The following is a 22539-nucleotide window of genomic DNA, read 5'->3' as shown; positions in this document are numbered from 1 at the left end:
TGAACTGCAGGTCTCTAGGAAGACAATAGGAGAGCATCTGGAGTCTCCCCATCCAGGGAGAAGCCCAAGTGGGGACCCTGGGGAGGAGGTCCCTTCACCCCAAGAGGACAGTGACACTCTAGCGACTGGGAACAGAACAGGGGCCTCTGAGTCTTGTATGAAGACGGCGTGGTGGCTGGTTTTTGCTGGTAAAGCAGCTGGTTTTATAAAAGTGTTTTAAATTCTTCTGTTAGAGTCATAGACCCTAACAGAGCTGCTTTCCAGCCACAGGGCCAGCTCATGCTCTGAGTGAGGGCTGGCAGGCTCGTCCCGCCCCAGGGACTTTTCTAGGTGTGGATATATTTCTGATTTTCTGAACCTATTTTAGAACTTTAATTTACCCCCACCCCCACCCCCCACAGAAATCATATTTCCACACAAGCCTACCAAATCCTACTTTAATTAACTGACGTTTTAGCTACTGAGGAGTGAAAATCCACAAATTTTCTCCCCCCAAAGTAGCAATAAAACTGGTCAAAACCATTGTTGGGCTCTGAAAATTTACTCAAAGCAAACAGCAATTCGAGAAGCTTTTGTTTAAAAGAAAACTGTTGACCTTTGAGTGAGAACAGCGGGAATGGTGGTGTTCCTGCCTGGGCTCCCCCCACCCCTCATTCCCTGGCAGAGAGTTCTCCTAGGGCAGGGCCGGCTGCAAAGACCGCAGCTGTGGTTGACTTGCTTGGGGGTGGAAGGCAGAAAACCCGGGCAGTGGCTCACAGAGGACGCCTCTAGCTTTCCCGTCCTGAGGCTTTGGTCTAACGTGTAGCAGAGAGATTCTTGGCAGCGAGAGAGCCATGGGGCGACCAGAGAAGATACCGATACAACCATGGCTGCCTGGATAGTGCCTCCACGTCAGGGGAAGTGTGGCGGGCCTGAAGGAGAGAGATGGCCAGAGCGGGCTTGAAACCTGCCGGACTGTTGAACGAGCTCTCAGACCCACACCTGAAACCCTCAGCAGAGGGCAGAAGCTTTACTGGAGGCAGATTTTTAAGCACAAGCCCTGACTAGCCCTTAACTGACCACTGAGATTACAGACACAGGGGAGACTCCGAGAGTAAGGCTGAAAAAATAAAACCGTGAGTTTAAAAATCGGAGGGGAGGTGTCAGCCGCCGTGTACCATGGGTGAGAGAGATGTGACAGGACCAGCATGCTCCAGAATGAATCACTGCAAACAGTGACCGCAGCCATGAAATTAAAAGACACTTGCTCCTTGGAAGGAAAACTGTGACAGACCTAGTGCGTGCTTAATCGCTCAGTCATGTCCCATTTTTGGCAGTCCCCATGTACTGTAACCTGCCAGGCTATTCTGTCCATGGGATTCTCTAGGCAGGAATACTGGAGTGAATGGCCATTCCCTTCTCCAGGGGATTTTCCCCATTCAGGAATTGAGCCTGGGGTCCTCATTGCAGGCAGATTCTTTACCATCTGAGCCACCAGGGAAGCCCATGACAAACCTAAACAGTGTATTAAAAAGCAGAGACATTACTTTGCCAACAAAGGCCCATCTAGTCAAAGCTACGGTTTTTCCCGTAGTCATGTACAGATGTGAGAGTTGGACCATGAAGAAAACTGAGCGCCGAAGAATTGATGCTTTCAAATTGTGTTGCCGGAGAACACTCTTCAGAGTCCCTTGGATTGCAGGGAGATCAAACCAGTAACTCCTAAAGGAAATCAACCCTGAATATTCACTGGAAGGACTGACGCTGAAGCTGAAGCCCCAGTACTTCGGCCACCTGATGCAAAGAGCTGACTCATTGGAAAAGACTCTGATGCTGGGAAAGACTGAGGGCAAAAGGAGAAGGGGACAACAGAGGATGAGATTGTTGGTTGGCATCACTGACTCAATGAACATGAATCTGAGCAAACTCTTACATATGGTAATAGTAGCACAAAGGACACAGAAAAAAATGAAGATGTATTGTAGCAAGCTTGCTGTTTTATTAGAATTAAGTCAGCATTGATCTGAGCTAGGTTTCTGGCCTGAGTGGCCAGGTGGACTATGCTATGTAGGAAATGGGGTGGCTGGGGAGAGGCAGCTTACTGGGAAGGGGGGCTTTCTTTGCATGTTAAATTTGAGAGGCCTCATTAAATATTCATGTGGGGACAGCCGTCAGACAAGTGTGGTGTTCAGGGTAGAGGCTTTCAAGCCTTCAATGCAATGAAATTAAGAAAGAAATGTGTCTGGAAAAGAGAAGAGGACTGAGGCTTCATTTACCAACTGGTCTGGAGTCACCAGCTAGGAAGAGACCAAGCCAACTTTCCAGCCCAAGCCAGTTTGGACTCCAGAGTTGACTTCTGTGTTTTCTTGATGTGCCCTGATTTACAAACCTGACTTTTTCTCCTTAGTTTCTCTGCTGGTATAGTATGAGATATTTTTTAGGTTCTGCTTAGAAACCCTCAGCACTGCTGTCACATCCCCATCTTAACTCAGAACTTATTTCTTCCTGCTACATAACTGCTCCTCTGACTCCCAGCCTTATCTCTTACCATCCATCCTGTGTGTGGGTTAAGTCTCTATTACTTGCCTAAGAACTATTTCACTATATCACTCATTGCTTAAAAATCTTTGAATGCCTGCAGGAGAATAGCCAGAAGTACTCAAGACACTCATGGCCCTTCCGAATACCCTGAACCCTATTTTACACACTAACTTATTTCCTGTAGTTTCTCCCAGTTTTCACTGGTACGTGTCAGGCTGGCCAGTCCTGGCTCTGGGCATTTAGCCTCACAGGGAGGCATCATCTCCTCTGTGTCGCTCCTGTTCTGTATTTGTGGCTACATCCACATCATCGTCGTCCCAGGAGGAGCCCTCAGTTACTTCCCTGGCCTGCAATGAACATCTTTTCACACTGCTTCCGTTCTGTTCTGCCACTTTACAGAATGCCTTCTCTTTGTCAAGCTCAGTGCCAGGCTCTCATAGACTCAGACGTCTGAAATCTTGAAGGAGTGCCGTCTAGGGAAGGATACAACATCTAAGAGAACAGTTTTCACAAGATACGATAAAGATGCTCTAAATAGACATAGTGAGACAGGGGTGACTGGCATCTCAATAGCTAATCCTGGAAAAACCCAGCACTGTCCCTCACCGTTGGCTGTCAGACGCTATGGCTGTGCTCCCTGGCTTGATGTCAGGTTCCTGCAATGGAGAAGTCGTATCTCACTGCTCTTTCTGTTCCTTCTATAAAAGGCAAGTATGTTGAGTTAAAGTGACATCTTTAACAGGCAAAACTCTCAGAAGAGATAAGGCATGTGATTTCAAAATGTGAAGAGTGGCTACTGTATATCTTTACGAGAATGTGTTTATAAACGTGATAATAATGGAAGAGGGCGTCTCTGGTGGCTCAGTGGTAAAGAATCCACCTGCCAATGCAGGAGACACAGGTTTGATCCCTAGGTTGGGAAGATCCCCTGGAGAAGGAAATGGCAACCCACACCAGTATTCTTGCTGGGAAAATCCCATGGACAGAGGAGCCTCTTGGGGCTGAGGTCCAGGTGAAAGTGAAGTCACTCAGTTGTGTCTAACTCTTTGTGACCCCATGGGCTGTGGCCTGCCAGGCTCCTCTGTCTATGGGATTTTCCAGGCAAGTATACTGGGGTGGGTTGCCATTTCCTTCTCCAGAGGATCTTCTCGACCCAAGGGTCGAACCTGGGTGTCCCACATTGCAAGCAGACTCTTTACTGTCTGAGCCACCAGGTGGTCCTGGGCTGTAGTCCAAGGGGTCCCAAAATGTCAGACACGACTTGGCAGCTAAAGAATAGTGGAAGGAGCTTTTAAACTTGGCTTAAGACTTCACCTAGTTAGATAGTTGATACTCACCTGTTAGTTACCTGAGGATAAGCTTAACTTTTGGTCCTAATACCTTAGTAGAAACAAAGTATCTTAGAATGTGTTACTGTGTACAAAGTGAAAAGAGCAAGAAATGTTAAGGATTGCATTTACTAAAATTCCATTAAGTTGATAACTGGACTTTTGAAATAAAAGGCAAATACTATCAAAAAGATTTTAGAAAACGGATGTTTTAATCATGGTTATAAGACTACATTTTGAGGCTTCCAGTAATTGTAGTAGATTCCACACACACGTTTATCTGAAACTCAAAAGAGACAGAAGCTGGAATCTCTAAGTGCTGGCGAGGATGGTGCTATTGAGGATGGGCCAGTCTGTCCTGCCAGGTACAGGATGGGTCAGGAAGTGGCATCTGGGGAGCAGAGCCTGTGTGCAGGGTGTGCATCTGCAGGCGGCTTGGCTCTGGTGATGCATGCTGGACCCTTTGAAACTATGCCTGTGTTACTTTCATAAAAGTAGAGAGATGAAAGAAGGGCCAAACTCACTCTGGGTTGCTGGTTTTAGAATAACAGCCTCATTCTCAGTTATGCCACCCCATAGAAAACGAATTCTTCAGGTTGCCTCGCGCATGATAGCCACTAACTATAAATGAACAGACTTGATTAATCATAAATTTTAAAATAGGAAACGAACAGTTTATAAGCAGTCAGTCTTTCCAGGTCCCTGCTGACTTTATCAGACTTAAGGTCCTATTTTGAAATATACCCAGAAATAGAACACTCAGCTTTCATTTTATTTCATTCGCCTGTAGGTCCCAACTGTCATCATGCCTAATAGTTGTGTTCGTATTCACATGACTGTTGTGTTTGTATTTAAAGGCATGGGACTGGATGACATCATTTTGGAAATAGGTATAAACGGAGAAGAGGATTGAACCCTGGAGTCCCAGGTTGAGAAGGAATCTGCAAAGGAGATTATAAAATTTGTTTCCAAATAATTTTAAAATCAACTTTCTTTAGGTAAAAATTACCTTAAACAAAGTAGAACCACCGGCTCAGTGAGTTTTGACAAATGTCCAGACCTCTATCACCACCCCCCAAATCCAGACACAGGATACTTCATTCATCCCCCAAGGTTCCCACATTCTCTTTGTAATCTTAACAGTCCAGCCCCCTGCAACCCGCTTGCTCTCTGCTTTTTCTACCACCTTTGATCAGTTTATCTGTTTTGGAATTTCATGTAAATTGAACTGTATAGTAAGTAGGGCTTCCCAGGTAGAAATCCCATGGACAGAGGAGCCTGGTGGGTTACGACCATGGGGTCCCAAGAGTTGGACACGACCAGGCAACTAAGCCCACAACACAGTTAGCCCTCACATGTGTTGACCTTTCCTGAATTGGGGCTGCACCCAAAGCCCCCTGAACTTGAGCACCCTGAAAGTGATGAATTTCATTTGACTTCACATTAAAACAACGGCTCACTTAGTTTTTGCCTTTCTTTCCATCAAGATTTTGAACCTTTTGGTGATGTTGCCTGTTTTCCTCTTTTTCAGTTCTCGGCATTTCAAGCCCATTAATTCCCATAGTCCCTGAGCACTTTGTTTTTCCCTGAACAATTTCCACTTCATATCTAATGTCTAGAGAATGGGTATTTTAGATGTGGTTTCTCTTTTTAAAATGGGACAGTAATTCAGCACTTATATTTGAATGAATAATAGAATGTTCTCTCTGGAACTCTTCAAATCTTATTGATTTCATTTTGTTATAAAGGATGATAGTATCAGGATGCTTTTAAAACTGCACAGAGCAGAAATCCCAACTCATAATGGTGTAATGGTGTAACTCATAGGGGTATAATGGTAACCAGTGCAGAGAGATTCACCTTTCCAGGGAAAGGTCACGAGGCGAGGCAGTTCTTGTTGATTAACTCAGCAACTCTCTTTTTATGAGGGCATCAGAAAGTTCTGTATTTTGTTTTATTTAGGTTTTCTGCTTCACCATCTCACCACATTGTCTGTAGGCTAGCTGGGCTTAATCGACATAGCAGTAGCAGGGGTCCTGTGTTGTACTCTGCTTAGTTGCTTAGCTATGTCCAACTCTTTGCAACCCCAGGGGCTGTAGCTCACCAGACTCCTCTGTCCAGGGGGATTCTCCAGATAAGAATACTGGAGTGGGTTGACATGCCCTCCTCAGCAAGTGTCCTACTTGCTATTTAAGGAGATAGCCTTTCTAAAAGCTCTATGTCTTGTTTCACTGACAGTACTTAAGTTTCACACCCATCTGTAAACTGTCAGTTGCAGGGAGTATGAGACCACTTGACAAATCAGAGGCTTTCCCCGTCACCCTTCCCTGCAGCCTAATTCAAAAGATAACAATGAAAATGTGGTGCGCTTTGGTATCGCTTTGGAATGCATTTCAGTTCTGGATAATAGGAGAAAACCCAGCACCTCAGATTTTTTCTGGACTTAGGTTATTCAGAGCCAGTATAGTTGCTCAACAGTGTTTATTAAAAGAGGCAGGTTTCTTTCTTGTTTTGCAGTTCTATCCTTCACCTGTTAGCTCACTACTTCAGGGATGCAAGGTGGTTGCTGCTACAGCCATCAGATCCTTTTTCTGTGTAGAAGGAATTCATACCATGCCAGCTACATGTATCCCCTCTTTTTTCTTTGATTCTACAGAATGCTTTCATTGATTTTTGACAAACTCATAACTAATCCATGATCGCAATTCAATTATGAGTTGACAGAATTAGACCACAGATTTTTCCGGTTCAGTGAAGAAGTTGGTTGCATCATGGGCAAACAAATGTGGTTCAGTTAATGAATGTTGGTTGATATTTTTGTTTATGTTAATGAGTAAGTTGAAAGTGAAACACTAAAGATACAGGTTGACACTTTTCTCTTTTTGTCCATAATGTGAGTAAGAGCAACTTCTTATAGTTTTTGAATGCTAGAAGAATAAGATTTTTACTGGGTTTTTTTTTTTGAGCGGGGGGCTATTCACAATGTCATAGCTGCAGGTCATGACATACTTTTAAAAGTTTAGTGTGTATTATTAGCATTCTCTTCATTGCTTCTGATTGGGGTCAGCAAACTTCTTTCATCAAGAGCCAGATAGTAAATATTTTAGGTTTTGAGGGCCTTGTAGATGCTGCTGCAACTGTTCAGCTTAGGTGTTCTGAGGCCAAAGCAGCCATAAACAGTTTACATGTAAATGGCCTTGAGTGGTCAAACAAAATTTGATTGACGGAAGCAAAGCAGGGAGTGAGATTTATCCTACAGGCTTTGGTTTGATTATCTCTGGTTTGAATAATCCATTTGTTTGTTCAGACGGTAAGTCGTGTCTGACTCTTTGTGACCCCATGGACTGCAGCACTCCAGGCTTCCCTGTCCTTCAGTATCTTCTGGAGTTTGCTCAAATTCATGTCCATTGAATAATCTATAGTGTTTGCCAATTACCAAGGTGTAAATACTTCTACACCACTAAGTTTGGCTTCCTATATTGAATCATTTTTGCATTTATCCAATAAACCCTGCTTGGTCAAGCTATCTAAAGTTATAATTAGTTTTAGTGTGCTAAACTCTTATTAAAGATAATTTCAGTTATCTAGTGCAGACGTCTTTGCTCAGGAATAATCCAAGTAGATCAGAATTACCTATTTGTCTGAAGTATGAAAGGACCCTTTCCTAAAACCTCCTGAATGGCCTATTTGAGAAGTTTAATGTTTTAAATTAACTACATTGGGTTTTTTTTTTCCTATTGATTTCTTCTGTGTTATGTATGTTTAGAAAGTCCTTCACCAGTTTGAGGACATTTGAATACTTATCCACAGCCCGTATGTGTTTTAGTATTATACTGTATATTTAATTCTTTTATCTGTCTAGGATTGTTTTGATGAAGGTATAGCTCTATTCACCCACCCAAATTGTTTAACTCATTAGGTGATAATCCATTCACTCCTGCTAATATGCATTACATATTATATGTATGTAATATGTATTACATATGTGATATGCATTACAGCCTTCATTTTACACAGTGATATATATTCTAGAGTCTGTGAATTTCTGTTCTCTTGATATGCAAATTAGTTCTCCCAGATGATGTTTTAAATTCTTTTTTAAAAATAATTAATTTATGACTATGCTGGTTCTTTGTTGTTATGCCCGGGCTTTCTCTAGTTGCAGCAGGTGGGGGGGGGGGGGGGGGTGTGGAGAGTACTCTCTAGTTGTGGTACGCGAGCTTCTTATTGTGGTTGCTTCTCTTGTTCCAGAGCCCAGGCTGTAGAGCGTGGGTTCATTAGTTGCAACACGTGGGTTTAGTTGCCCTGCAGGAAGTGGAATCTTCCCTGACCAGGGATTAGACCCATGTCCCTTGCATTGATGGGCGGATTCTTAACCACTGGACCACCAGGGAAATCCTGATGTTTTTAATTATTGTAGCTCTCTCCCATACATCTTAAGACTGAAAATTATTAAACATTTATGTTTATAAAATGTGAGTAAATACCACCTGATACACACTGTTTATGATTTTAGATGATTGAGGACAAGTCTTAAAAATACTCTTAAGAACTTGTTTGATGTGTGTTTCAGCCAAATATTTTCATACTAGATTTTGTTTTCTAAAAAGAAGGAAAAATAAATAGATACCAGTACTTACCATATTCAGTTTTACATTGTGAGCATGACTTTCAGATACATTATCTGTTATATGGAGGTTTTTCAGAAGGAAAAAATGAATAAAGGTAGGAACTAAATGTGTTTGCCGTTGAAAATGGTACAAAATTTAAGGAAACTGAAGCAGACACTAGTAAAGAGTTTTTACAATTTATCAAAGAAAGCCATTTGTGGAGTAGATCTAGTGATGTTTACAATTTTTGAACCATATCATATAGTTAATATGTTAGTTTAAAATGTATTTTTTTTAACAAAATGAATCTCTTTATTTTACTAATCTAGCTTGTTTTTGTTTTCCAGATATTGTTTCTTGTTTGCTTTGGGATACCTCACAGTATGCCAAATCACTAGAGTCTATATCTTTGATTATGGACAATATTCTGCTGATTTTTCAGGGTAAGATGAAAACTTTGATTCAGAAGTCTGTTTATCTATTCTAACATGTTGGTTAAAAGACAAAATATAGTTCCATTTAGTAGTTCAAATGAAAAACTTTTTTCATTTAAAATTCTTTTTGTAAATTTAACATTTTTCTTCTTTTAAAGTGGTCTTTTATAGTGATGTGTAAGTCACAAAAATAACCTTTTTTTAATTGATTTTTGTAAAATTTCTAAATATATGGGAATAAAATTTGTTGTATGACATGCTGATATTGAAAGCATTTTCTAATTCTGGGCTTCCCTGGTGGATCAGACGGTAAAGCGTGTGCCTGTAATGCAGAAAACCTGGGTTCAATCCCTGGGTCAGGAAGATCCCCTGGGGAAGGAAATGACAACCCACTCCAGTGTTATTGCCTGGAGAATCCCAGGGATGGGGGAGCCTGGTGGGCTGCCGTCTGTGGGGTCACACAGAGTCAGACATGACTGAAACAACTTAGCAGCAGCAGCAGCAATAACTATTGAAAATCAGCCCCTTTGAGCCTGCTTCCTTGCTACCCGTCTTTTCTTCTTCTCCCTCCCTCCCTCCCTCTCTCTCTTCCTCCTTCCCTTGCTTCCTCCCTCCCTTCTTGGAATCCCTTTTGTACAGTGTTTCACCAACTGCTGTGTAACATCTGATGGCTTGTTCTTGCTTCTTAACACATTGTGGGACTGTCTTTGGATGCAAGTCCTCGGACTAGCTTTGTCAGTCTGAATTTCCATGAGAATGCACTTGAACATGTGTTTTTCTTTTATGCATTTCACATCTATGAAATGTTTTATATTCTAATATATTCAGTATTCTAGTGAGTGGTAGAAATAACTTCAGGCTTTGTTTTTCTTCAGAGGAAATTTAATCCTTCCTTGGTTCTGAAAGGGTCTTTTGCCTGTTACAGAACTGATTGAATGTCTCTTATGAGATAAATGCAGTCCAAGTCCTTAAAAATGAACTTCTTCCCCGTCTTTATAGAGGGACACCTGCTAACATCTGCATACTGGGTGGGGAAGTTGAAGATAAAACTCTACGGTGTATATGTCAAGCCTGACAGCTTTCTCTATTGAAAAAGACACAGAAGATCTGCTTTTAAGTAGGCCTTGAGTTATCTGTACAGGATAAATAATGACCAGTAAATTCAACTGAAGGATAAGTAAGTGGAAAAAAGAAAATGAAACAAATCATGGCATCTATGAATAAATTGTTGAACACTAGAAATCAGCCAATGTTGTGTGAGCTTAAAGAAAAGTCACTGTTATAAAACAGGAGAATTTCAGAAGATGAATTATCTTTTTCTTCTTAGTGATATCAAAGTGGATTTTACTTTTGTTAAACAGATTTTAAAACCAGACTTGGATAAAAGACTATATCTAAAAGAACAAATAAAACCAAGACAAAGCAAAATATTAAATACACTAAAAAACTAGGTAGTCAAATTAGCAATATATTGAATAGAATTCAGAAATAACCTGACTTACAGAAGAAGAGAATAGATGTTGGCTATGAGCTTATAAAGGACTTCCCTGGTGGCTCAGATGGTAAAGCGTTTGCCTACAGTGTGGGAGATCTGGGTTCAATCCCTGGGTCGGGAAGATCTTCTGGAGAAGGAAATGGCAACCAATTCTAGTATTCTTGCCTGGACAATCCCATGGACAGAGGAACCTGGTAAGCTACAGTTCATGGGGTCGCAAAGAGTCAGACATGACTGAGCGAGTTCACTTTCACTGTCAACTTATAAACAGCAGGAATTCTTAAAGCAAAAAGCTGTTAAGCAGAATCAGTAGGTGTATTGGGCCACCTTGAATATTGATGAACTTAGATAGCCTAGGTCACATGTTGTCATCTTAGTGTAATGAAAATAGGAACTAGCTATGTATATTTTTAAACTGCCACATTTACTAAGTAGTTTAACATAGCAGATTTCAGTTTATTAATGAGAATTAGTAGAAGTACAAATTCGTGTGATCCAGTGTTCACTGGAGCCTCATAACCCCTTCTTCGTTTTTATCTTAGTCATTACCTTTTTTATTTCCCTTATCTGCTATTCTAAACTCTCGTCACTCTCTAGCTAGGGGTGGGCTAACCACTAATGAAGCACATTGCTCTCGTGACTTTACATAAAGCAAGTTTATTTCTCATTCACACCAGCCCACTGAGGAGGGGACCTCTGCTCCCCACAATCATTCAGGGAACCAGGCTCCTTTCTTGTGGCCCCACCTACTTCAGGGTCTCTAGAATCCTCTTGATTAAATCGAGGGAATGGTGTGTCCCATAGTGAGCTGAGCGCAGAGAGCAGAGAGAGCATGCCTGCCCTCCACTTTTTCTCCCATTCTGTTGGAAAAAACTAGTTACACGACCCCACAATTTAGAGGATAGTGTACATTAAGAACACTATGCATGTGATAGGATCTTAAGTATTTTACTAAAATAAAAATTTTTCACTTGAATATGATTTAAAATATTTAAGTGTGTCGAAGAAATATAGCATTTTACAGATGGACAACCTGATGTAAAACTGCCAGTTTAATATGTAATTTTTATCCACTAGGAGAAAACATGTGAGCATCATCAGTGAACAGGTACAAAGACAGAGACAAATCAGCTCAAGGAGACCATTGTGGCTGAATAAGTTAGAGTGCTCCCTTTTGTTTTAATGTGAGCAGAAGAGAAAAGAAGCATTTAGAAGCCTTGAGTGTTGCAACACATGAGCACAGAAGATCCTGACTTGCTCCTAATTAGGGTAGATACGGGAGCCATCCAAAGTGGTGTTGGCAGTCTGAGGAAGGTAGAGCTGAATCTAGTGACCCATTCTTTGTGCTAAGCTCTCCAGTGTCCTGAAGTTAGACACACAGGGAGTGAAGCCAGGCTCTTGCTGAGGAATCACATGGGAGCTCTTCCATACCAGCCAGTGTTACTTGCAAAGGTGTGGAACACTGATTTTGTATGTGTGTGCATGGGTGTATGTGTGTGTGTATGTAGATAGAGAGATAGGCTCAAGATACATTTAAAATGCTGAATAGATTAAAGGGACTCACCTGTTAATAGAAGCTTCTTTTTGCAGAAAGGTTGAAAGGCTAGGTTGTCAGCTAACATGTTGGCCTCAGAAAATAGGTACAAGAGAAGTATAAAACAGTTAAATAGCTTTCCTTTATATCAGCAATAACTGGTTAGAAAATGTCATAGATAAAGGATTGGAGTTTCAGAAGCAATAAAAACTATGAAATGTTTAAGGAAACATGTAAAAAGAAATGTAGGGACCTTTGTGTAGACCTTTTTGTAGTAAACTATTGTAGGAGGAAATGGCAAACCACTCCAGTATTTTTGCCTAGAGAATCTCATGGACAGAGGAGCCTGGCAGGCTGCAGTTCATGGGGTTGCAAAAAGTCGGACACAACTGAGCGACTAATACTAATACTATGAAGCTTTACTATAGGACATAAAGAAGACTGACTGGCAAAGCATCTTGTTTATTCAGAGAGTAACATTCAGTGTTGTAAAAACAGTCCTTTTTCTCTGGTTAACCTGTAATGCGATTGAGGTTTTGATCGAAATTAGGCAAATTGAGAAGTTTCGCTAGAAGTGTTTGAGAGGAGCAGATTCAGTATAAAAACATATACTGCTTGTCAAGCAGACATCATTTGAATATTGTAGGACTGACATAGGAATAGCCAAATCCAAGAAGTCCGTGTAGAGAAACAGATCTGTGGATCTGGGATATAAATGTACAGAATGACGATGCTGGGACTATGGGTCAATGAGGAGCACCCCTCTCGGTTATTCAGGAAATGGTATTGAGACAGAAAAGGAAAGGTGAATGCTTGTCTTCTTGTAGATGGAAGCAGGAACAGATTTTGGGGGACAGGCAGGAAATGTGTTCTGGTTGGAATATGTTGATCTTTGTGGAGCTGAAGCGTTGGTTAATGCATCCACTAAAAAAAGATATATGTGACATATTTTCCATTGAAATCAAGAATACATTTTAGAGCTGAGCAGCAAGCCTCAGATACTCAGTCGGTATCTTATTACTGGCTGCCCCTGTGTGTTCGTGCATTTGCCATTTTTTGGGGTCAGCGCGGTACATTCTGCTGGGGGCTGAGTACTCTGTAGGTGACCGTCCTGTCGAGCAGAAGAAGGGAGCAACCATGTGGTCTAAAAGCTTCATTCTGGCTCATTGCGCTCACTGAGCTGAGTCTGGAAGGGCTCCTGGTGCTCTCTGCTGTGCCCAGTAACTATGTTGTAAATAGTGTTGGCGTAAATTATTCAGCCAATAAACCGTCCATAGTGTTCTGCATATCCTGTTTCAGCCGGTGGGGGGTGTCTCCTGACACCTTGACCTACATTTGGTTAGGGAGTGCGTTCTGCCCAGCTGCTACTCATGTAGTTCAAGTTCCCGGGAGAAAACAGGCATGGTCTTTTATAAGGTTTGCTCGGTCTGTTCCCTTCCCTACCCGAACCTTTCCCCCGATTGTTTTTTTCAATTTATTTATTTTTAATTGAAGGATAATTGCTTTACAGTATTGTGTTGGTTTCTGCCATCCATCAACATTTCCCCCTGACTTTATGTTTGTTCACAAAGCAGTGTGGTATAATGATATTTATCAGAGATCTGCAGTGTTCCCTTACGACTCTAAAAAGTGGATCAGTTCAGTTCAGTCGCTCAGTTATGTCTGACTCTTTGCGACCCCATGGACTGCAGCACGCCAGGCTTCCCTGTCCATCACCAACTCCCAGAGTTTACTCAAACTCACGTCCATTGAGTCGGTGATACCATACAACCATCTCATCCTCTTTCATCCCCTTCTCCTGCCTTCAGTCTTTCCCTGCATCAGGGTCTTTTTCAGTGAGTCAGCTCTTCACATCAGGTATTGGAGTTTCAGCTTCAACATCAGTCCTTCCTATGAATATTCAGGACTGATTTCCTTTAGGATGGACTGGTTGGATCTCAAAAAGTTGATCCCTGGCCCTCAGAGTCCACGCCGTGTGTGCCGGGCCTCGCCTCTCTGCCCCGCCTCGTCTGATGCTGCAGCCGCATAACTGCTTCCGTGCCCCCATGCTGCTGCTTCTACCCACCGGGTTCTCTCTGCCGGGAACACGCCTCCCAGCCTGCCCGCACGTCCAACCTCCTGGCTCCTGGAGGCTCAGATGAAGCGGCTCCTGTTCCAGGTGTTTGCCTATAAACTCGCTCAGTTTCTCTGCACGTTTCTTCACACATTCGGCCCTCGACGCTTTTCCAGGTAGCTACTCGCGTCCCTGTTGAGCTCCTGCTTCAGAGCAGGTTCCTTCAGGGACAGCACTTAGCAGTTAATTATTGCAGCCGTCCGGTACCTTCTGCTGAGCAGCGGTTCCGGTATCTATTGAACGAGGGTTTTATCAGACATCTGCTGTACCTCGGATACTGTTCATGGCCTTTGTCCTGTTGCTGTTTTATTTAATCCACACAGTGGCTTTATTATCCCCATTTTATAGATAAGAATTTGGAGGCTGGGGAGTTAAACAGCTCCCCTGTGTCCACAGTTGATGAGTAGTGGAGTCAGGACGTTTTCTGGTTTGTGCCTGTCCACACCTCTCTGCCCGGTTGTCCAGTCAGCATCTCGCACTGAACTTGCCTGACCCGGACTTCCCGACGCCCCTGCCCTGTTCCTCCTGCATTTCTTCCCAGCCAGCTCCGTCTTTCTGTTCCTTTCCTCTGGTCAAAACCCTTGGTGGCCTCAGGTCTCAAGCCCTGGGCTTCTGATCCACTGTCGAATCATCATCGGGTCCCGCTGTCTTTGCCATCAGAAGACGACTGGGATCACTACGCAGGGTCTGTGCTGTCATCCTGCTCTGAGATGCCATCCTCGCCTGCCTCTTGCCCCCCAGCACCCCACAGCCCTCTCTACCCCGGGGCAGATATACCCATTAACACCTAATGAGCGGCCTGCCTGTTGCCCTCCACGGTCCCCAGTGTCTCTTGGGTCTCAGCCCTGTCCTCACAGTCCCTGCGGGAGCCTCCTAACTCTGACCATCCCGACGCTTCTGTCTTCAGCATCTGTCCTGTCTTTACTCACTGGCTCCAGCCACATCCCCATCCTCACTAGCCTCCCAGCAGGCCAGGTCAGTCTCAGTGCCCCCCACCCAGGCAGGGGTGCTGGTGAGCCTGCCTCTGCGGGGCTTGGCCCCTGACTCAGCTTCTCTGTGAAGCGTCGCCCCTGGGTGAGGCCAGTCCCCACCGGCGTCCTGGCACTCCTCTCCCCAGCCTGTTTTGCTCTTCTGCTCAGCACTCAGCAGCAGCTGGCACACCGTGTGTTTACCTCTGAGTTCAGTTGTTATCCATCCCTCCCCTGTACACGAACGAGAACCCGGTCTCATTCACAGCTGTGTCTCCAGCACCTGGCGTCTTATTAGGCGCTCATTAGACGCTTGTTTTCAAAATGAGCAAGTGAAGGGGCTGGCTGGCTGGCTGGATTGCTATCGGATGCCTTTTCCTCCCCTCTCACAGTGCATTCCTTTGGCTTTAGGTTTGAGGGGTTTGTTGGTTTCAATGGGTTTTGCTGTTTGCAGACGAGCCCCTGAGTACTTAGACATGCCTGAAAGCGGACAGGTCAGTTTGCTCTGTTATCAGGTCCCTGTATCCTGGTGGCATGCTGACCTTGTATCTAGTGTGTGGGTGTGTGTGTGTATGTGTGTTAGTTGCTCAGTGTCCGACTCTTTGCAACCCCATAGACAGCAGCCCACCAGGCCTGTATGTCCATGGGATTCTCCAGGCAAGAACACTGGAGTGGGTTGCCATTTCCTTCTCTAAAAGGAACTATGGAAAGAAGGAAAGTGAAGTCTCTTAGTTGTGTCTGACTCTGCGACCCCATGGACTGCAGCCCACCAGGCTCCTCCATCCATGGAATTTTCCAGGCAAGAGTACTGGAGTGGGTTGCCATTTCTTTCTCCGCTTGTACCTAGTGGGTGCTCATAGTTGCTTTGTCGCAGTATCCTTAGAGTTTAGCAGTCTCTTAGAGATGACAGAACAATTCAGAAAGAGATTGTACTTTTTCAGCATTCATTCTCTAGTGATGTTTACCTAGAGTTTGAGTTTGACCGCATGGCAGAACCAAATCCTGTAACTCTCACTCATTGTAGAGAAAAAAAGATGGCATGTAAACATTTTAGTTATAATAAGAAAGTTAATTTGTATCTTTTAAAAAAATTATAAGAAGTCTAGAGTCTCTTTAGTTCTTTACATCAGATGGGTATATATTTTTTTATATTACCTGAAGCTGTTTTATCAGTTGAGTATTTATTTTAAATAGCTAGATTCCATATTTTTCCAGTTCCAAGTAGAGTGCTGGGGGAGAGTGTCTGTAACTCCACCTCAATCTAGCGAAGTCACTGCGCAGAAGGTACAGGTGGCTCCATCCAGGCCCCTCCTTGCTTGATGGAGGCAGGGAAACCAATTGCTTGCCCTCTCCCATCCCATCCGCCTCGCAGCCTCCACCCCAGGAAAACAGGAGAGTCTGGTTCACATAGGGCTGGCTCAGACTTTTTAGGACCAGGAAGGCGATTAAATTTTGAATCCAAAGCAAACAGGTAGTTAAAATGTCAATAAAGGTATAAGTGAAAACTGTGTGAGTCACTCTAGATTGTCCCCATTCAGGTATTTACGATCACAATGCACTGTTAGGAAAACCACCCCAGCTGGTCTCTTCTTGAACTGTGGGAGTGTTTTCATTTAGAAGCATCTCCTCTGCGCAGGAGGTTCTGTGTGATGGGAGAGGCCAGTCCTCCCTCTTCCGTCCGCTCTGTCTCCTGGTCTCTGTCCTGTGCCTGTGCTGGACCTATCTGGCCACCTTCCCCTCTGCTTGACTCTCCTCATCTCTCATGAGTCTGTCTGTCCTGTGCCAAACTTTTTTTACTTTCATTTATCAAATACTCCTCCACAGTCACTCCTCAATAATTTTGTCTTCTGTCATTTTATTCTCATACTCACCACTCCCTGACCCCAGCCCATGACAGGTTGGACCAGAGGCTGTGGAATGACCACCCCTTTAAAACCAAAGGGAATGTTCGGGCTTAATGATTAATCTGTTAAGGAAACAGTAGGTGATGTGAGACGTTTTTGCAAACCAGTCAGAGCCTTGAGCCCAATTACTTGGCAGGTGGGGCTTCCCAGGTGGCACAGTGGTAGAGAATCCGCCTGCCAGTGCAGGACACATCAGTTTGATCTCTGGGTCGGGAAGATCTCCTGGAGAAGGAAATGGCAACGCACTCCAGTATTCTTGCCTGGAGAATCCATGGACAGAGGAGCCTGATGGGCTACAGTTCATGTGGTCCACAAAAGTTGGAGATAGCTCAGCGACTGAATGCATGTATGCACACACACACACGCACACTCAGCAAGTACTGAAGGTGCAGAGGTGAATAGGGCAGGGTTCCTGCTGTTAAGTAGTCCATGAGTTTTGTGGTAATCGAAAAATAAGCCAATAATTACAGAACAGTCTGGTGACTGTTTTCAAGCACAGAGAGAGTGGACATGAGGGAGGGAGTCTAATCAACTTACATAAGGAGTGATGGATCTTGAGTGGGCATTCAGAAGGTTGGGTTTATGTGGTATTTTAGAAATAGTCACCCAGCACATATCCTGTGCCAGGCAGTGTGCTCGGCCCTGGAGGGTCAGTGGTGAAAAAGACCATTCGCTCCCTATCACATGAACCTTCTAAAGAGTGAAGACAGCTTTTAAAGCCCCTCCGTAACTGGGTAAATGAAGCATCCGTGAGTGTGAGAAATTCTTTGAAGAAAGCAAGCAGGAAGCTAAGATGAAGTGAAAGGTGTGTGTCCCATTTGGGCAGAGTTGGCTTTCTGGGGCTACAGCTGCCCACGGGCCTCTTGTGCAAAGTGACTGTTACGCTGAGACTTGAAGCAGGAGTTGAGCCGCTCTTGCAGAGCAGCTCCAGGGAGTGTGGTTTGGGTGGAGGCCAGCGTTTGGAGAGAGTGGAGTCTTTGTATGTGCTCCGCCTTCTTTTTCTTCTCCTCCTTTGTAATATTTGTTTGTCTGTGTATGTTTGGCTGTGGTGGGTCTGCATTGCTTCGCAGGCTGTTCTCTAGTTGTGTCAAGCAGAGCCTGCTCTCTAGTTGTGGAGCACGAGCTTCTCATTGCGAGGACTTCTCTAGTTGCAGGTCACAGGCTCAGTAGTCATGGCACACAGGCTTCGTTGCCATGTGGCATGTGGGATCTTCTCCCGATCGGGGATCAAACGTGTGTCTCCTACACAGCAGGCAGATTCTTTACCACGGAGCCAAACTGGGGAAACCCCGCTTCCATGTTCTTTCCGCCCCCGTGAGGGAGCATAGTTCTTGGACCCAGCAATACAGCCTCACAGCACCCAGTCCCCCAGCTCAGCTCACTTTCATGAGAGCCTGCACTCTGCACGCCTGGGTCTGCCAGGTGACCAGTGGGCACAATGAGAGCAGACATGCAAAAAGCACATATTAATATTTGCCTTTGGGGAACATCTGATACACACGAACTGAGCAGTTTAGTATGTCACTGAGTTGAAAAATAAATTTATTATTTTATTGGTTGTTTTTATGATGTTCTAAGGTGATGTGAGAATTAAAATCCAGAGTGAAGGGTATTTTCTTTTTTCCTTTTTGAGCTAAACTATGAAATGAATTTAAGCGGGTGAGAAAAATTATTCTTTTCCCCTGGGAAAATCGAAGTTTCAAGGCATTTTTTATAATCCTCAAAGGCATGTAAACTATCTTCCAAGGTTAAAACGGCAGCTGGCTGTTGAAAGCAGCCTGGGGGAGCGTTTGGCTGAGGAATAATCTCCCGAGAGAGAGTGGTGTTCACCTAGGAACGGTCTTTGAAGGGAACTGAAGAAGAAGATTCCCTGCTGGTACTTTAAGAGCAGTCGTCCTGTGACAGGGTTTCTATGAGATCTTGTCTGTTAGGTGAGGGGGAGTGACCTGCAAGTTCTTGGGGCCAAGCTCTGTGTATCTCATGCCGGTGGTGGTTCAGTTGCTCAGTCGTGTCCCACTCTTTGCGACCCCATGGACTGCAGCACACCCCGCTCCTCCGTCCTCCAGTATCTCCTGGAACTTGCTCAAACTCATGTCTCCTGAGTCGGTGATGCCATCCAACCATCTCATCCTCTGTCGTCCCCTTCTGCTCTTGCCCTCAGTCTTTCCCAGCATCAAGGTCTTTTCCAATGAGTCGGCTCTTGGCATCAGGTGGCCAGAGTATTGGAGCTTCAGGTTCAGCATTATGGGCTGAATTATGCCCTCTTAAAAGATATGTTGAAATCCTACCCCCAGAGTCTCCTGTAGAGGACAAGCCTCTTCTTAAAGCAAAGCAGAAAGCCCAGATTCCCTGTCTTCTGTCCCTTTCCCAGACTCAGCAGCCCTGGAGTTCTGTCTTCAGAATCCCTTGGGGTCTTTTTTTATGTTAAAAAAGTTTCAGGATTTTACAGTCATATAAGCAGAATAAACTCTTTCATATATCATAAGTATTATTTTAAATTTCTGCTTTTAAAATATTTATTTTTTGTTTTTTTTTCACAGCCCAATGATGATAATTACCCAGAAGATCACTAGTTTGGCTTATGAAATTCATGATGGTAAGAATTTGGAAATTAATCTCTCATCAGTGAAAAAGCCATATTCTAACCACCTTTTGTTTGAGAGATTACCATAACTTTCTGCTGTTTGTTAGAGGAAGGAAACGGAGGGAGGGAAGACAGGAAAAATACTGAATTCTGCTTTGGCTTCCCTGGTGGTTCAGATGGTAAAGAATCTGCCTGTAATGCAGGAGACATGGGTTTGATCACTGGGTTGGGAAGATCCCACGGAGAAGGGAATGACTACGCACTCAGTATTTTTGCCTAGAGAAACCCATGGACAGAGGAGCCTGGTGGGCTACAGTCCATGGGGTCACAAAGAGTTGGACACGACTGAGTGACTAACACTAAGGTTTCTAAAGTGTGCTCATTTTCCTTCACTGTTTATTCTTAGTTTTGCATTCAGTTCAGTGACAGAGCCTGTGCTGTAATGAGAAAGAAAGGGACCAGTTATACCAGTTATACCAAAATTGGGATTTTGGCATGAATTTCAAATGAGGAAAGTGATGCAAGGGAAGAAGTACGCTTCTTTTCTTGGGAGAAAGCGTAACTGATAAATTGTCTGTTTTTATTTCTCAGGGATGTTTCGGAAGGATGAAGAGCTGACTCCGTCACAGAGGGGATTAGCGGTCAGGTACATGCCTATAAATCGTCTCCTGCCAAGGTCCCCGCTGTCTCTGCCAGGACACCTGTGTACTCAAGGCCAAGGCTGACTTGTCCTCCTCGAGGCTCTTATTTCACGGGAACCAAACCTTGCTGCCTCTGCAGCAAGTCTGGCTGGGCTAGGCCTGCCTTCATAGGCACCCACTGAATACTGTGATCATACAGTGTGCACCTCCTGTGTACCATATCCTGACTCCTGAGAGGCTCTGAGTTCCCCGAAGACAGGAAGTCTGCATGGTCTTCATGTAGTAATTACGAGTAATAATTGCAGCTACCATTTGTAAACCAATGACTTGATAGCAGGTCCTAGGCTGCAATATGTTAAAACAGCACAAAGATGTTGTGTTTTGAAATAATGAAGAACCAGCAGGATATTCACCTTGCTATTTGAGAAATTCCTTCTGCAGTAGGCTGCTATGTCATTTATTGTGGTCCCCTATGGATTCATCTAAGGACTAAATTTCTTGGTGGGGCCTGCCTTAATCCAATATAATTAGAGATAAGGTACTCATTTTACTTGAAGAAAAGCATCCTGCAAGCATCTTGTTTCCTGTAAATCTGGGACTAGTATATGCATGGCTGTCAAACGAAGGGGATTGTGTAGTAGGAGGTCCTGCCTGAAGTGCTCACCTTTGATCCCAGGTTGTATGTCTTGAGAATCTTCTTATACTTTCCCCATCTTTAAAATTACTCTCTTTTGATGTTCACTACAGCCAGTCTTTATAGATGAGTAAATATGCAGTTGAATTTATTTGTTTGGTGAGAGGTTAGCTTGATCTGGGCTCTTTGATCCATATGAGTCCTTGTCCATCCCAGGAACTGCTCGTTAATAGACACTCAGCCTTGGTCTCCGCTTTCCCTCCCAGGTGGCCGCCTGCAAGATCCCAGAGCTGGTTAAATTCAACTCTCTGCTTGTCTGAGCAGTGGAAGGAGGCAGAGAGGACTCCTTTCAGATTTGCTACCCAAACGTAAAATCACAGAGCTCATTGTTGCCCACAGTTCTCTCATACATTTCCACGCACAGTTGATAGCAAATCAATGTTTATGGAATGAAAAATGAGTCTTCCATTGATACCATAATTAGAGTATTACAGTTATGCTCAGTTCGAATTTTAATTGCATGTGTTATAGTTATCAGCTTCTTTCCTAACATGACTTGTCATTTGATATGACAGTTGAGCCAGAAATGACTTCAGCAAGTTTAATAGATCAGAATTATCTCCCTTCCTTCCAAATTGTGATACATTGTTGGATGTGGTAAGATGAGCTACTGCTTAGATAACTTGATGTTGTTCTGGTCTTGAAATAAGCAGTGTGGAAAATGAGGCTCTGTTGCTGGTGCATAACGGGCTGTTTGCAGCTTTGTGATGACGGGGCACTTGTGCTGCGAGGTGGTGATAAAGTCTCTATCTCGGCCCAACATGGGAAGAACTGCGAAGGAAAATCTGCCAGAAACACCTTGCTCTCATCACTTTTGAGCCCTCAAGAAAAAGTGCTTAAGGTTCTAAGCACTTTGAAATGTAGAAAGGTGGCTCAGTGGTAAAGAATCTGCCTGCCAGGCAAGAGTGGGTTCAATAACCTTGGTTGGGAAGATCCCCTAGAGAAGGAAACGGCAACCCACTACAGTGTTCTTGCCTGGGAAATCCCATGGACAGAGGAGCCTGGAGGGCTGTAGTCCATGGGTCACAAAAGAATTGCACATGACTAAGTGACTAAACAACAACAACAACAAAATGTAGAAAAATTTAAAAGGCATTTTGAGAAAGTGGTGAACTAGCTGAGTGTCAGGTGGACCAGAGCACTGTTTTCTCTTCATTTTATTTTTATAAAAACATTTATGAGGAGGTTCTGTTGACTCCTCTTGGCCATAGAGAGTGTTTGCATATTTTTTTTTAGGAGATCACATGTCATCTTAGAGAGGCAGATGGGGCTATAACATGTTTAAGAGCCTCCTTATCATCCCCAGCTGTAGCTGCTCTTTTATTTGTGGTGGTTTATAGTTGTCATTGAATGGCAGACTTGACAGATGGAGCTGTTTTTTTTTTAAATATATATATATTTTTTTATTTGGCTGTGGTGGGTCTTTGTTGCAGCATGTGGGATCTCTAGTTGTGGTCCAGGGACTTAGTTGCTCCATGGCATGTGGGATCTTAGTTCAATCCCTGGCCAGGGACTGAACCCTCATCCCCTGCATTGCAAGGCAGATTCTTAACCCTGGACCACCAGGTAAGTCCCGGAGGTGGTTTTAAGGTATAAAAAACACACACTTCTGATGCATTTTCATAGTGTCCTGTGTTACTGGTTTTCTCCGGGTTTCCTGCATTTGAGGGCTGGAAACACTTGGTAAACTGTAGATACCATGTGCCATTTGGAC

The 22539-nt window shown here is 43.8% G+C and overlaps 1 protein-coding gene across 2 annotated transcripts in view; it reads left to right on the top strand.

Moving 5' to 3' along the window:
- MBOAT2 (membrane bound O-acyltransferase domain containing 2) overlaps positions 1-22539 on the top strand; it is a 103129-nt gene that overhangs the window by 60831 nt on the left and 19759 nt on the right. For both annotated transcript variants that reach the window (XM_061154786.1, XM_061154785.1), the window contains 3 exons: positions 8806-8901; positions 19447-19502; positions 20082-20136. In XM_061154786.1, the coding sequence (XP_061010769.1) occupies positions 19451-19502; positions 20082-20136 (107 nt within the window). In that variant the 5' untranslated portion in view covers positions 8806-8901; positions 19447-19450. The remainder of the gene's footprint in view (positions 1-8805; positions 8902-19446; positions 19503-20081; positions 20137-22539) is intronic.

This window comes from Dama dama, chromosome 11, assembly GCF_033118175.1.
Source record: "Dama dama isolate Ldn47 chromosome 11, ASM3311817v1, whole genome shotgun sequence".
NCBI lineage: Eukaryota > Metazoa > Chordata > Mammalia > Artiodactyla > Cervidae > Dama > Dama dama.
The sequence above is the reverse complement of the archived record's forward strand: the minus strand, read 5'-3'. Positions and strand labels throughout refer to the sequence as shown.